The 15,366-nt window shown below is 41.0% G+C and overlaps 1 protein-coding gene across 1 annotated transcript in view; it reads left to right on the top strand.

The window, feature by feature from the left end:
- SPAG6 (sperm associated antigen 6) overlaps positions 1-15,366 on the top strand; it is a gene marked incomplete at both ends in the record, with an annotated part of 74,478 nt that overhangs the window by 58,089 nt on the left and 1,023 nt on the right. Inside the window, 9 exon segments of the mRNA XM_080654707.1 lie at positions 6,206-6,226; positions 6,229-6,371; positions 6,375-6,410; positions 7,497-7,679; positions 7,681-7,713; positions 8,862-8,928; positions 8,931-9,001; positions 14,879-15,062; positions 15,065-15,070. Coding sequence (XP_080510833.1) covers positions 6,206-6,226; positions 6,229-6,371; positions 6,375-6,410; positions 7,497-7,679; positions 7,681-7,713; positions 8,862-8,928; positions 8,931-9,001; positions 14,879-15,062; positions 15,065-15,070 — 744 coding nt within the window.

The raw sequence follows: 15,366 nt of genomic DNA, 5'->3' as shown, positions 1-15,366 counted from the left end.
AAAAAAAGGGTAATATGCTAATTAGACTGGGTCAATCAGCCATCTTCCATATGTCCAACTTCCTTCCAGACAAAGCCATGGTGGTGGGGGCCGAGGCAGAAGCAGTTAGGGGCGATCAGGTCAGCAGGGGAGGGGAGTTGGGGCTGAGATCAGGCCAGCAGGGGAGGGCAGTTGGGGGCAACCAGGCCAGCAGTGGAGGGCCATTGGGGGTGACCAGGCTAGCAGGGGAGCAGTTAGGGGTGATCAGGCAGGCAGGCAGAGGTGATTAGGGGCAATCAGGCAGACAAGAAGAGGCAGTTAGGGGTGATCAGGCAGTCAGGCAGAGGGGTTAGGGGTGATCAGGCAGGCAGGCAGGTGAGCGATTAGGAGCTAGCGGTCCCAGATTGAGAGAGGGATGTCCAACTGCCAGTTTAGGCCCAATCCCACCAGGCCTAAACCGGCAGTCAGACATCCCCCAAGTGGTTCTGGATTGGAGAGGGTGCAGACTGGGCTGAGGGAACTCCCCAGTGGATGAATTTCGTGCACCGGGCCTCTAGTGTAATAAATAACTTCAAAATGTGATGGGTATTTAATTTTAAAGTGTGCCTTTGACATTTATGTAAAATGTTTTTTGTACTCGTTCAATAGAAACTTATCTGACCCCTGGGTAAAGCTAGCAATAAAACTACTGGTCCGCAATGTGTTAATATAGTTAGCCCTAGCAAAAGCTACATGTATGGACAAAAAACATGCTAATATATCTTTTACTTAAAAAAATATGTATCTATACTAATAAAAGGGTAATATGCTAATTAGACTGGATAGACCGGATGTCTTCTGACGTCCTTCTGGATGTCCTTTCCGACAAAGCCATGGTGATGGGGGCCAAGGCAGAGCTGGTTAGGGGTGATCAGGAAGGCAGGCAGAGGGATTAGGGCAGGGGTGGGCAAACTTTTTGACTCGAGGGCCACAATGGGTTCTTAAACTGGACCGGAGGGCCGGAACAAAAGCATGGATGGAGTGTTTGTGTGAACTAATATAAATTCAAAGTAAAGGAGCGGAGGGGAGAGCAAGAGAACCCTCCCCTCTTTCGGCTCCGCGGGCCGGATAGAACAGCCGAACGGGCCGGATCCGGCCCGCGGGCTGTAGTTTGCCCACGGCTGGATTAGGGGCTATCAGGCAGGCAGGCAGAGGCGGTTAGAGGAGATCAGGCAGGTAGAGGTGGTTAGGAGCCAGCAGTCCCGGATTGTGAGAGGGATGTCCGACTGCTGGTTTAGGCCCCATCCAGGGATTGGACCTAAACAGGCAGTCAGACATCCCCAGAGGGGTCCTGGATTGGAGCGGGTGCAGGCTGGGCTGAGGGACACCCCCCTCCCCCCCACCCCGTGCCCAAAGTTCATGCACCGGGCATCTAATATATATATATATAATCAGCCCTGTTCAGTGGGTTCAGTTGTTGTGTGTTGTTCAGTGCACTCACTGAAAGGTTGCTGGTTTGATTCTCAGTGAGGTTCCATTCTTGGTTGGGGCATGTGCAGGAGGCAGTCCATTGATGTTTCATTCTCATGTCAGTGTTTCTCTGTATCTCTCTTTCCTCAAAAATCAACTAATGGAAAAGAAATATGTAATTACATTGAAGAAAATTTGGCAAATAGAGAAGAAAAATATATCCCCAATAGTACCATCAACCCAGTGTAAATACTGTAGTATGTTGGTATAACATATAGCTTTTTTTCCTCTGCATTTTTCTTTGCATAACTACTACTAATCTTATTTGTTATTAATAGTATATGATTATGTCAGTTGTTATTGTACAATAGAAGGTATAATTTTAAAAATTTTTAATATATTTTTATTGATTTCAGAGAGGAAGGGAGAGGGAGAGAGAGATAAAAACATCAATGATGAGAGAGAATCATTAATTGGCTGCCTCCTGCATGCTCCACACTGGGATCAAGCCCACAATCCAGGCATATGCTCTGACTAGGAATTGAACCCTGACCTCTGGTTCATAGGTCGACGCTCAACCACTGAGCCACTCCGGCTGGGCAGAAGGTGTAATTTTTAAGAATTAATCTTTTTTGCCCTGGCTGGTGTGGCTTAGTTGGTTGGAGTGTCATTCTGAGCACCAAAAGGTTGCTGGTGCGATTTCCAGTCAGGGCACAACTTAGGTTGCGGGTTCAATCCCTGGTGGGGGAACATATGGGAGGTAACTGAATGATGCTTCTCTCATACATCAATGTTTCTCTTTCTCTATCTTCCTCCCTCTCTTCCCCTTTTTCTCTGAAATTAGTAAAACATAGCAAACATATCCTTGTGTGAGGATTTTAAAAAATGCTTTTTGAAGATTCACTTAAAGTTTAAAATGAGGCTAAGATATTTTCAGATATGAAAGATAAATTTATTGGGTCACTGCTTTTTTTTTTTTTTTTCTCTGAGCACTTGGCAGAGTCTTCTAGAACAGATAATGTTTTACTCTATTATTCTGCTTCCTCAACATCTGGTCAAGTTTCTAGCATGTAGTAAGCACTTAACAAACACTTAGGGACTAAAGGAAGAGAGGAAAATATGCACTTACACTAAATACAAAACAAGACAGAATTACATGAGGATGCTTTTGGCTGTAAGTTACAGAATTATCAACTACAAGTGGCTCAAACAATAAGGACATTTTTTATTTCACATGACAAAAGTTCAGAATCAGGGCATCTCCAAGGTTGGTTATGCAGCTGAACAGTGTCATGGAGGACCCAGGTGTTTTTCATTGTTGTACTCAGGCATCCTCAGCATATTGGTCTTTTCTTTCATTATAGTTGCAAGATGGATGGAGGAGTTCCAGATGTTATTAGTAGACATGTTCATGTCCAGCAAAGAGGCAGTGTTTCCTCCTGTGTATCTCTGTTTATGACTGAGGAAAACTTCTTACAGATGCTTTTAGCTGATTTCTATTCAGGTCCCATTGGCCACTATTGGTTCGTAAGCCCATGCCCTGGCTGACAAAGGCTGTTGGGTAGACACCAATAGTCACTGGCACCGAAATGCCAGAGGAAGCACTAGTAAGGAAGACGAGAAAGATATGCCATGGAAGAAAGGTAGTGATAGGAGGCGGGTTGAAAGAGCCTGTGGTATATAGTAGGGTGTGCATTATGCAGATACCAGTTTTGTAGAATTGTCTAAATTTGGAGATGTAAATTATAGGAAATCTCAAGTACAAAATTACTAGCCCCAATCAGGTCCTTGAATGCTTCATTACTTTCATGATAAATCTTTCTTCAATGATATCCCAGTTTTCCCCACATGTAACATCACTACTCTAGAGAGAACAGAAGACAGTTTAGGATGGAATTGGGTAACAAATTAAAAGAACAGAGTTTGCCTTTTTATTAACATTATAGAGTTCAAGTAAAAGAGGATATGGCGTTTTGTTTTTTTAGGAAAAGAATAAGGCCCGGCCAGAGTGGCTCAGTTGGTTGAGCGTCTTCTGGTGCACCAAAGGGTTGCCAGTTCGATTCCCAGTTAGGACACATATCTGGATGGCGGGTTTGACCCTGAGTTGGGGAGCATACTGAGGGCAGCTGATCAATGTTTCTTTCTCACATCGATCTCTCTCTAGTTCCTTTCCTCTGTCTATGCATGTCCTTGGGTGAGGATTAAAAAAGAAAGAAAAGGATAAGCCCTGGCTGGGTAGCTGAGTTGGATAGAGTGTTATCTCGATACACCAAGGTTGTAGGTACGATTCCTGGTCAGGGCACATACAAGAATTGACCAATGAATGCATAAATAAGTGGAACAAATTGGTGTTTCTCTCTCTAAAATCAATACATTTAAAAAAAGAATAAAATGTGTGGGGATTACAAAGATAATGGATTTTTTAAAGAACCTTAAATTTTATTAATAGTACTTTTAAACAGTTGTAGTCTACTGCATTTTCTTGACTCTTAGAAACTATGTATAAAAGTGAAAATACATAAATAGATGAACAAATCCTTATACTCTCTAGAAACAAATGTTCAGCCCATTATATATATCCAAGGTGCCCTCAAATATATACAATAAAGCTGATATTACAACACCTGTAAAATTTAGATGGAATTGAATTAACATGTTAATAATTAACATAAAATATGAAAATTATATCTAGAAATTACATATAATATCACACTTTATGTTTATTTCCATTTTCTCTGGGTGGGGAGGGGGAGAAAGAGAGAAACAGTGATCACCTGTTTCACCTGCTGTCTTGTTGGTCTTCATGCAATTGCAGTAGAATCACAGAGATACTTCTGGGGAATGTTACAGTACTAGGTTGATATTCCAGTCTGTTGTAGCTTAAAAAAAGTTTTAAAAAACTTTTTTTTAAAGAAACATTTTTCTCTTATCTGCCTCTGGTTCTTGATATTATATATTGACTTCTCATTGTATTTCATGTTTCACACTAGATTTTGAAAATTGAAACATATTTGCTAATCAATGTAGTGTTAATTTGTAGAAGTCTGTCATCTACACCAGCATTGAAAACGTCTGGCACATAATGACCTTCTCTTAATACTTGTTTAATGAAAGAATGAATGGTTTATACAATATTAGGACTTCTAAGATAATTGTAATAATTTAAGAAAAACAAATACTGGATGCTAACCTGTATTTTCTAACATTATTTCCTTTTAGAAAATGTGATAGTACCCATCTTTTGAAAAATTAAACACCATATATTTTTTGAAGATCTTAAGTGATATGCTGAATGATAGTTTGGCTATCCTATCTAATAAAGAGGAAATATATTAATTGACCCTCACACTGTTGCAAAGATGGCGGCACCCACAGCCAATAAGGAGGGAATATGCTAATTGACTGCCACACCCTCAAAGATGGCAGTGCCCACAGCCACAAGATGGTGGCACCCACTCCCCACAGCCCCGCTGGGGCGGGCCTGGCTGCTCCGCGCACCTGCCTCCGGACTCCTCCAGTCCTCTCAGCCCCCCAGCTGCCCAGGGCCAGCCCGAGGTGCAGGCAAGACTCGGATGGTGGCTGCCCAGCTGACACCTGAGGCACAGGCAAACCTCAGATGTCGGCTGCCCAGCCACCCAGGGCCACTCGAGGCTCAGGTAATCAGGGCCAGCCAATGCTTGCGCTGCCAGCAGTGGCAGCAGCAGAGGTGTGATGGGGCATCGCCTTCCCCTGATCGCTGGGTCCCCTCCCACCCCTGAGGGCTCCCAGACTGTGAGAGGGGGCAGGCCGGGTTGAGGGACCCCCCCCTCCAGTGCATGAATTTTCATGCACAGGGCCTCTAGTTAAGACATAAATTGTCAGGGCACTAAAAATGTGGAAAAATTAGAACATAATTTGAAAAGAAGAGATTATAGATATGGGTCTCTGTGATTAAGTAAGGGAGGCCACGAATACAATGAAAGCAGAATATTGTAACTCTGTGTTGTGCTTTATGCTTCTCAAAAGATGTCTTTCTACATACATGTTATATAGGTCTGCCTATCTCTCATTATCTAAAATTTAAATGTGTTATTTTTATAGCTGTTATTCTTGGACACACAAGTAAATCAATGTGTATATTCAAAAGATGTTTGTTTCTGACAAGTAAAATGGTTAAGATAAATATCTTAACATCAACATTTATATATATTAAAGTATGCTGTTTAGTCATAGATCTCATTTTGAAACTGTTTTTATATGTACAATAAAAATGCAGCTTTTTATTTTATATAATATTTTTAAAAACTCTTTTAAAAATACTATAAGATGAATGGAATTTAAAACTCGACATTATTAGCACAAGATTCATGTTAATGTTTACTCATGTAAATAGTACAAAATACTGCCTAATTAGTGTGGTTAGTAAATTTTTGGTACTTTAATTTTCTGTTATTGTAAACCATGCATATCAAGAAGTGCAGAATTGTCAGAGCTTAAACAGCTGACATCTGCTTACTCTCTTAAAAAAAAAAAAAAAAAAAAGAATAACAAGCCATTTCAGCCTAATCTACCTCAAATGTGTTCATGTAAATGGAGGTCCATCTATTGACCTGTATTCTTTTCAGCTCAGGATTGGTCCACATGGTTTATGAAACAAGGAAGGCTGATTTGAAATGCAGATGTCAAGACAGTGAAGTACCCTCCCCTTTTTTTCTTTGCTGTATCTGTCAGGGAGAAAAATGGCTTGCACAAGGGTCAGTCACCCATACTCACTTAATTACTTTTCTTGGACCCACAGAACTGTCACAAGCTGTGGTGGATGTGGAGCAGTTCCTCTGTTAGTACTTTGTATCCCGGAGCCAGAAATTGCTTTGAAAAGGATTGCTGCTTCGGACCTCAGTGATATTTCAAAGCATTCTCCAGAGTTACTACAGACAGTAGTGGATGCAGGAGCTATTGCTCACTAAGCCCAGATGATTCTGAACCCTGCTGCTAAATTAAAGGTATTTAAAAACAAGTTAAAAAACAGATTTCTGTTAATCTAATGGAAAATGTATATGGTTTAATATATTTTCAAAAATAGTTTATAAATTATTATTGAAAATAGATGTGACTATATTATATATTTAGTCTTTTAATATGTGGAAATTATGCTGTAAGGATTATATAATAAAGACATGACTGGGGAAAATATGTGCAATGCTAAAAATTAGAAGTAGCATTAGTACTAACATTAATTGCTAAAATAAGGAATCACATTAATGATTGAATCTCATTAATCAGGGTGGGAAGTCACCTAAAGGTTTTCTAGCTCACCACTAATTACATTTAAATTTTTTATGAAAATTGTCATATTTATGTTTGTCTTTTTTATAGCTTTTTAAAAATCTAATTTTCAGCCAAAACCGGTTTGGCTCAGTGGATAGAGCGTCGGCCTGCGGACTGAAGGGTCCCGGGTTCGATTCCGGTCAAGGGCATGTACCTTGGTTGCGGGCACATCCCCAGTGGGAGGTGTGCAGGAGGCAGCTGATCGATGTTTCTCTCTCATCGATGTTTCTAGCTCTCTATCCCTCTCCTTTCCTCTCTGTGAAATATCAATAAAATATATTTAAAAAAAAAATCTAATTTTCAGTTAATAGTCACCAATTATACTTTTGTATGCTAATAATTCATTATATCCTATAAGTTTTAAAATTGTTAATGTTAACTAAGCATACATGGAAAGTTCTTTGAAATGTTACAGCATCATGCCAAAAATAAGTTGTCCTTTCTGCCTGATCTTTTTTGTACTATATTGCCACATGTATTGTAAATTAACAATTTCAGTATTACATAATTAAGAAATAGTATTTACCCAGAAGTCACATTCTTTGATCATCTGTGATAGAGATTTAAATAGTCCACAGAAAACTAAGACATTTAATTTGGGAAGTAGGGAATTTAAGAAATTCAGTATTTGGGTATAAGACTAGGATGAGAATGTCTCAAAACTAAGAAATCTTAAGTTATGTTACACATGTAATTGTTTTTCCTTTTTATAAAGGAATTTGACTATATTAAGCTATTTAAATTATATCTGATTTCTGCAGTGGGCTCTATGTGATGCTTTGTTTTATTTTGGTTTTTGCTTGACAGCCTCGGGTCCTTTCCACTCTAAAGTTGCAAAACAGTCTGTGGGTCTGGCCGAAATGGTGTTTGAAGCAGAGGTTTTTCCAGTTGTACCTACCTACCTGAAGGACAAAGATGAATATGTGAAGAAAAATGCTTCTATTTTTAATTAAAAAGATTGCACAACATACAGCCAAGGTAAAAATAAAAAGCTTTTAAAACACAATAATATTAGTTAATTTTCATTGTAAAGTGAAACATCAGTTTGTATACAAGGCCCAGGTGCTGTGCCGCATGATTTGTCTAGGTCAGGGCTTCTCATCGTGAGCACTATGCACATTTTGGACTAGATAATTCTTTGTTGTGGGGGACTGTCCTGTACACTGTAGGATGGATATTTAGCAGCATCCTTGGCCCCTTCCAGTAACATCTTTTTTCACTGTGACAGTCGAAAGTGTCTCCATATGTTGCCAAATATGTCTCAGGGGACAAAAGTGTCCCTTGTTGAGAACCTTACTGGGTTATGTCAATGGAGTTTGAGACAGAAAACTCAGTTTCTAATCATTTTCTGCTTTCCATTTCTAGATTGTGGGGACTGTAGACCTTTGCCATTCTTGTAATCTTAGGTCAGCTGGGATTAGTAAGAAGTTGTCCAGTTCCGGGTGGGAGAGACCACCAGGCCCCCAGCCTAGTGTGACTACTCTAGTAGCTGCTCTTATGTGGTGGTTCCCGCTCTGAGTTCTTAGATGCCAAAGGAATAGGGTGGATTCTGCAGTTGTATCTTTTTCCTGTGTATATTATGACTAATCAATTTCATTTCACTAAAGTTTAAAGTCCTCATTCTTTATTTCACCTAACATCTTGGTTGAGATTTTTTATGTTTGAAGTGTAAATAGCTAGTAACCATTGTTCCCAAAGGGGGATAATTATGCTAGGATACTTCAAGTCTGACATGGTCGCTCAGCATTCAGTGAGTAATCTGCTTCATACTCACAATTGTGATTGGGGCTTTCAGTAGTTAGCTAGTTATGAACTAGCCCTAGGCTTAGTGTCTAGGTGAGGAATTTTGACATCTATTATAATAGGGATAAAAGTTGTGCCATAGCTGCATGAAAATTGAAGCACAGAGTAAGCTCCGTACAGTGAGTATATTTGTACATTCAGAATGGGATTATTATACTTGTATATTTCTTTAATAAGTAGAGTAATTTCACTAAATCATATTTCAAATTTTACCAGGTGTTTTTAGGTCCTAAGTTAAAATGTTTGGCAATATTAAAGTAATGTTTAAGGATCATCTTCAGCTTTACAGTCACAATTACCGCACTATCCTTCCTTTCCCTTAGCTTTCCCAGCTGACAGTGAACATAGGAGGAGTTACCGCCATGATTGACTGCATTGGATCTTGGAAACATAAGGCATCATGATGCTTGGTTATATGGCGGCTCATTCTGAGAACCTGGCAATGGCGGTGATCATTAGCAAGGTTTATTCTTGCTTGATTTTCTTCTAGCTATTTCAGTGAGATATTCTAAGACAGAACTATAGTAATACTCCCCCATCCTATCTAATAAAGAGGGAATATGCAAATTGACTGTCACGCCATAACAAGATGGCTTCGCGCACAGTGGAAGCCGAGTTCCCATAATGAGCCTTAACGAGCAATCAGCAGGGACCTGAGGCTGTGTGGTGCTGGACCGGGGCAGGAGACCTGAGGTTGCACCCCCCACCTGGTGGGGCTTGACAGGGATCTCAGGCCATGCCGCCCACCCCGGTGCCAGGCTAGGGAACCTCAGGCTGTGCCCCCCACCCAGCACCGGGCCAGGGGACCTCAGGCTGGGCCCCCTGCCCCAACGCCAGGCTGGGGGACCTGAGGCTGCACCCCCTGCCATGTGGGGCTTGATGGGGACCTCAAGGCGTGCTCCCTGCCCCGACCCAGGCCAGGTTATCTCAGGCCACACACCCCACCCCAGCGCTGGGCTGGGGGACCTGAGGCTGTGCCCCCCACCTGGCAGGGCTTGACGGGGGACCTCAGGGTCCACCCCCCATCCCCGCACCCAGCCAGGCAACCTGAGGCTGTGCTCCCCACCCAGTGGGGCTTGACAGGGGTGTGGCCAGCTGGGTCTGGATCTAGACCAATGGGGCTGGGGCCGGCTGTGTCTGGGTCTCGCGTGATTTCGAGGTGCACATGGGTGCACAGGGACTTGACTCTGGTTCCCATGGCATTCCCCAGACTCTGACAGGAGGAAGATTTTCATATACATTTTACTAATTTTTTTCATCTCTGACACTTCTATTATAGAGAAAGGGAAAATAGCAATATTAAAATATTTCCTCTAATTAATTCCCTTTTAATGTGCATGAATTTTGTGTACCGGGTCACTAGTAGATTATAAAATGTAACTGACTAGAACAGCCGTGGGCAAACTACGGCCCGCGGGCTGGATCCGGCCCGTTCGGCTGTTCTATCCGGCCCGCGGAGCCGAAAGAGCGGAGGGTTCTTTTGCTCTTCCCTCTGCTCCTTTACTTTGAATTTATATTAGTTCACACAAACACTCCATCCATGCTTTTGTTCCGGCCCTCCAGTCCAGTTGAACCCATTGTGGCCCTCGAGTCAAAAAGTTTGCCCACCCTTGGACTAGAATGAAAGGAACCTGAAGAATTTTTCAGCCTGTTTTTAAGGCTTATTAGTAAGTTTCTAAAAGCAATGTTTGAAGTAAGGTTTACTTTGTAGGCAGTTTAAAATTTTACTCAGTATTTATTTATTTATTTATTTTTTACTTCTTAAAAGCTTCTTTCTAATTTTATGAATTGATGGTAAGTATACACCAAATGTCTTTCTTTCTATCCACTTCTTTTTTCCTGATTTGCTATATGCCTTGAACCACAGGGACTACTTAAATTATTATTATTATTTTTTAATAAATCATTATTGTTCAGATTATTACAGGTGTTCCTTTCCCCCCCCACCCCATAGCTCCCCTCCACCTGATTCTCCACCCCACCCCATGCCCTTACCCCCTGCCACTGTCTTCATCCATAGGTGTAAGATTTTTGTCCAATCTCTTCCCGCACCCCCAACACCCCTTTCCCACTGAGAACTGTCAGTCCACTCATTTTCTATGTCCCTGATTCTATTATATTCACCAGTCCATTCTGTTCTTCAGATTTTTTATTCACTTGATTTTTAGATTCACTTATTGGTAGGTATGTATTTGATGTCATTTTGTTGTTCATAATTTTTATCTTTACCTTTTTCTTCTTCTTCCTCTTCTTAAAGAATACCCTTCAGCATTTCATGTAATCCTGGTTTGGTGGTGATGAACTCCTTTAGCTTTTTGTTGTCTGTGAAGCTCTTTATCTGACCTTCAACTCTGAATGATAGCTTTTCTGGGTAGAGTAATCTTGGTTGTAGGTTCTTGCTCTTCATCACCTTGAATATTTCTTGCCACTCCCTTCTGGCCTGCATAGTTTCTGCCAAGAAATCAGCTGACAGTCGTATGGGTGCTCCCTTGTAGGTAACTAACCGTTTTTCTCTTGCTGCTTTCAAGATTCTCTCTTTGTCTTTTGCCCTTGGCATTTTAATTATGATGTGTCTTGGTGTGGTCCTCTTTGGATTCCTCTTGTTTGGGGTTCTGTGCACTTCCTGAACTTGTAAGTCTATTTCTTTCACCAGGTAGGGAAAGTTTTCTGTCATTATTTCTTCTAATAGGTTTTCAATATTTTGCTCTCTCTCTTCTTCTGGCACCCCTATAATTTGGATGTTGGTACTCTTGAGGTTGTTCCAGAGGCTCGTTACACTATCTTCATATTTTTGAATTCTTTTTTCTTTTTGTTTTTCTGGTTGGGTGTTTTTTGTTTCCTAATTTTTCAGATCTTTGGTTTGATTCTTGGGGTCCTTTGATCTACAGTTGAGTTTCTGTATATTCTTTATTTCAGACAATGTATGCTTAATATCTGATTGGTCCTTTTCCATTTTTTTGGCATTCTTACTAAGATCCTTAAAGGTCTCACTAAGTTCTTCAGAGGTTTTTAGAAGATTCTTGAGTAGCCTTATAAATGTGGTTCTGAACTCTATGTCATCCAGTAGTTTGCTTTCCTCCATTTCTTTCATTCGTGACATGTTTCTTTGTCTCCACATTTTGGCTGCTTCCCTGTGTTGATGGAGTGGCTTTGTGTGGTAGGTGGCCTAAAGGGGCCAGTAGCTCAGCCTCACCAATCACCTGAGGTGGACGCTCTTGGTACACCCCTTTGTGGGCTGAGTGCAAAGTCTTGGTGTAGTTAAGCCTTGATTGCTGTTGGTACACTGGGAGGAATTGATCTCCAGGCCAATTGGCTGTGAGGACCCACTGTGTCTATAATGGAAGAACTGTTGCACTGGAGACACGCTTATGGGGCAGAGCTTATTTCAGTGGGGCTTTGGTGCTCACTGAGTCTGCCTCTTGAATGCGTCACTATGAATGTGAGGAGTTGAATTCTGGTGTCTCACACTGACCACTAGGTACACTGGCTTCTGGATCTCCAATGGGGTGCAGGTCAGCTACTGTCTGAGGCCACCCAGCAGGAGCTACAGCGAGAACTACAGTTTTCTCCTCTTTGCTTGGGGTTTGGAGGTTTTGGAGCTTTCTGACCTGGGCTGCAAGTTTGCTAGGTTAAGCTGCGATAGGGCAGGCCATTCATCTGCTAAAACCGCTGCTTGGAGCTTGGGTGGGTCATAGGTTGTGCGGGGTGGGGTCTCAGGGTGTCACTAGGCTAGGGCGTGGCAAACAGTGATGGCTGCCAGTTAGCCGGCTCTGCATCTCCGACCTCGTCCCTGCGTCCCGTGCCCCAGCGCAGTAAACAATTATTCCTGCGCACAGCTCTGCAAGCAAGCCAACCTCACTTTCTGACCCGATGGCAGACAGTCCAGCTTCTCCCCATAGAAGTTTGGTTCCCCCGCCACTCCCCAGAAACTGGATTTCAGAGTAATCAGGGGCTTGTCTCCCTTCGGGTTGAAAAAAGTAATGCCTGCCACCAGCCCGGATCACGCGCCTCTGTACCTCAGCTTTTCAGTGCTTATGCACGTCTCAATGCTCTTTTCTCTTTCCTTCCAGTTGTAGAACTTCCACTCAGCCAGCTTTCCTGTGGTTCTGGGTGATAGACGTTTTGTCTTTTAGTTGTAGTTTTGAAATTGTTGTGCGAGGCAGCAGTTTAGGTGTTTACCTATGCCGCCATCTTGGATCCTCTCTACTCAGTATTTAATATCTACAAAATATCCATACCTCTGAGTATTAGTATTACCTGTATTGAAATATTCAGTGCATTTGTATCCTGAAGGACTGACTATATATTTACAAATATGTAAAGCATACTTTGATTAAAGACAACTGTTGTAAATTACATGCCCAGTGGTCATTCTCCCCTTATCTGTCATTTGGGTAGGAGATGACAATAGCTAGGACATTCCTTTTTATCTACTGTCCTTCAGCTTTCATGAACTAAATTTCTCTTTTTAGATGTAGGCAATTCAGAGCACATGTCAGACAGTGATGTTTTGTGTCCTTGCTCTAGGAATTTGGCCTCATTTCAATTTACAACTTGTTATTAACCTACCATACAGTGTAGCCCTGACACATAGTAGGTGCTCAGAAATGTTGATTGAATGGATAATGTTAATATCCTGAGGAGCACTTCAGGGGCTGTATGCTTACAGTGTCTCCACCAACCCTCTAGGGGGTGGGTTTCTTATCAGCATAGAAAGCCTGCTGCTGTATGTTAAACAGAAGTGTGGATTTTTTTTTAGCCCTCGCTAATCCTCAGACTAAAAGGGAGCCTCAGATCTTTATTTTCTACCTATTCCTTGATAATTCTTTGCTTTGCTCGCTTTTTATCCTACGCTTTTCCTTTTGTTCTATTACCAAAGACTATGATAGTGACTAGAACAGCAGTGCTGCTTTCTGAAGAGTCACTGTGGGGATATTACTGGGATTTTTATTCTTGGTTCTTTTGTGGATCGGCAGAAAGCTTATACATAGGAAAAATGATGAAAGAAGCAGCAATTGCTTTTGCTTCCTGTATTTCCTCCCCAAACTAACCAGGAGGTGCCCCCCTCCTTTGTTGAGGGGGCTGCTGGCCTCTCCCACCTCGTCTCAGTCAGTTGAAGATCAAGGTGGCAGCAGCAGTTTGAGTCAAACTGCACAGTTCTGTGTCTTTCTTTGTCCTACATAGTACTCTGAAGACTAATAATACTTCACATTTAAATAATACTTTGTAATTTTCAAATCACATTCTTGTTTCTTATCTTGTTTGCTATTCATAATAACTGAGGGTGGGGTGGAGGAGGCTGACTTCTTTTCCTCCTGCTTCTTCAGTCTTAATATATCCCAGAGAATGAACTTTTTGGAAAGTTGCCTCATTCTGAAGACAGGGCCGACCTTTTGTATTGGCAGACAAAGATTTTTAGTTGGAAAAAAAGAAGTCAATGAAGAAATATGGCAGGTATCTTCAGAAAATTGGTTTTAATAACCAAATTTAAAGTCACAGGGAAAAAAGTGTATATGATCATTTGGACTTTGCTATGGTAGCATAGCAGTGTGACCTTGACTTTAGTGGTACTAAAAGGTGATAATTATTATAGTCTCAAATTAGTTAGAAAGTTATTCCTATACAGAATCTGGAATTATAATTTGATTTGGCAATTTGATTCTTCCTTAGATATAGAAACAGATGTATTTGAGGCCCTTTAGTTAATTCTGTTTTATTTAGATAAAACTGAAGCCTAAAGTGCAAAATACAATCATGTACTATCTGTGTAACAAAAGTAATCCTTTCTATTTTGACACTCAATCATGTTAAAATGGGCAAAACTATCACTTAAAAGTTGACCAAATTGGAAATTTAATTACTAGTTTAGGAAAGGTTCTAGTGAATATAGTTCATTGGATTTCAAATCTCTAGTAGTTATTTTGTTGTCAGATCTATTATACTTAGTGAAAAGGCGATTTTAAAGTATTCTAAATTAACTTTTTAACAAAGGAAAATAAAAGGTTTTAAAATCTAAGCATTTAAAATTTGTCCCAGTGGAATCTGGTTTTACCTATGTACTAATCTGTGGCTTCTGTTGTTTGGTTAAATGCTTCTGTATTTGGTGAGTAAATGCTAGCAGAGATAGTTTTAGTTGGATTGTAACAGATAACTAAGGTAAATTAGTTCTAGTCATTTTATTGACTTGAAAAATGACAGCCCCTGTGCTGTGCTCATTTATTGAACCATCTAGGAAAAAAGGATCAAGGCCAAATGATTTCTTCTAATGTTTGAGAGACACGGGAGACTATTTAATCCTGCTCTGGATTCATAACACTTGCTCTTTTGATCATCGCTGCAGGGTGTGCCCCAGTTGTCAGTCTGCTTGTCAGAAGAACCAGAAGATCACGTTAGGGCTGCCACGGCCTGGGCCATGGCACAGATCGGGAGACACACTCTGGAGCATACATGGGCCGTCGCAGTCACAAACACTCTGCCAGTGCTGCTTTCTTTGTACATGTCGGCAGAAAGCTCTGAGGATCTTCAAGTAAAAGTAAGTGCTTAATTCTTACTGTTTCGTGAAGATTTGTTAGATTTTGACTGAATATGTAATTTAAAATGTCTTAATTTTCATTATGGACAATTTTGCTGTTATGAGTCAAGAAATACAAATTTATCAGAAGAACTGAGGGGAGTCTTCATTGAAAATGAATTGCCCTTGTCTCTGACAATCAGTGACATGTTTTAAAGAAAGAGCCCTGCAGATGCAAAGTTGTTTATAAAATGAATGTCTGGTTGTTGCCTTCTACATTCCTGCTGACTTTTCTCATAAAATATGAATTGAAGAAT

Source organism: Plecotus auritus, assembly GCF_963455305.1.
Source record: "Plecotus auritus genome assembly, chromosome: 1".
In the NCBI taxonomy this organism is placed as follows: domain Eukaryota; kingdom Metazoa; phylum Chordata; class Mammalia; order Chiroptera; family Vespertilionidae; genus Plecotus; species Plecotus auritus.
This window is presented reverse-complemented; position numbering and strand designations above follow the sequence as displayed.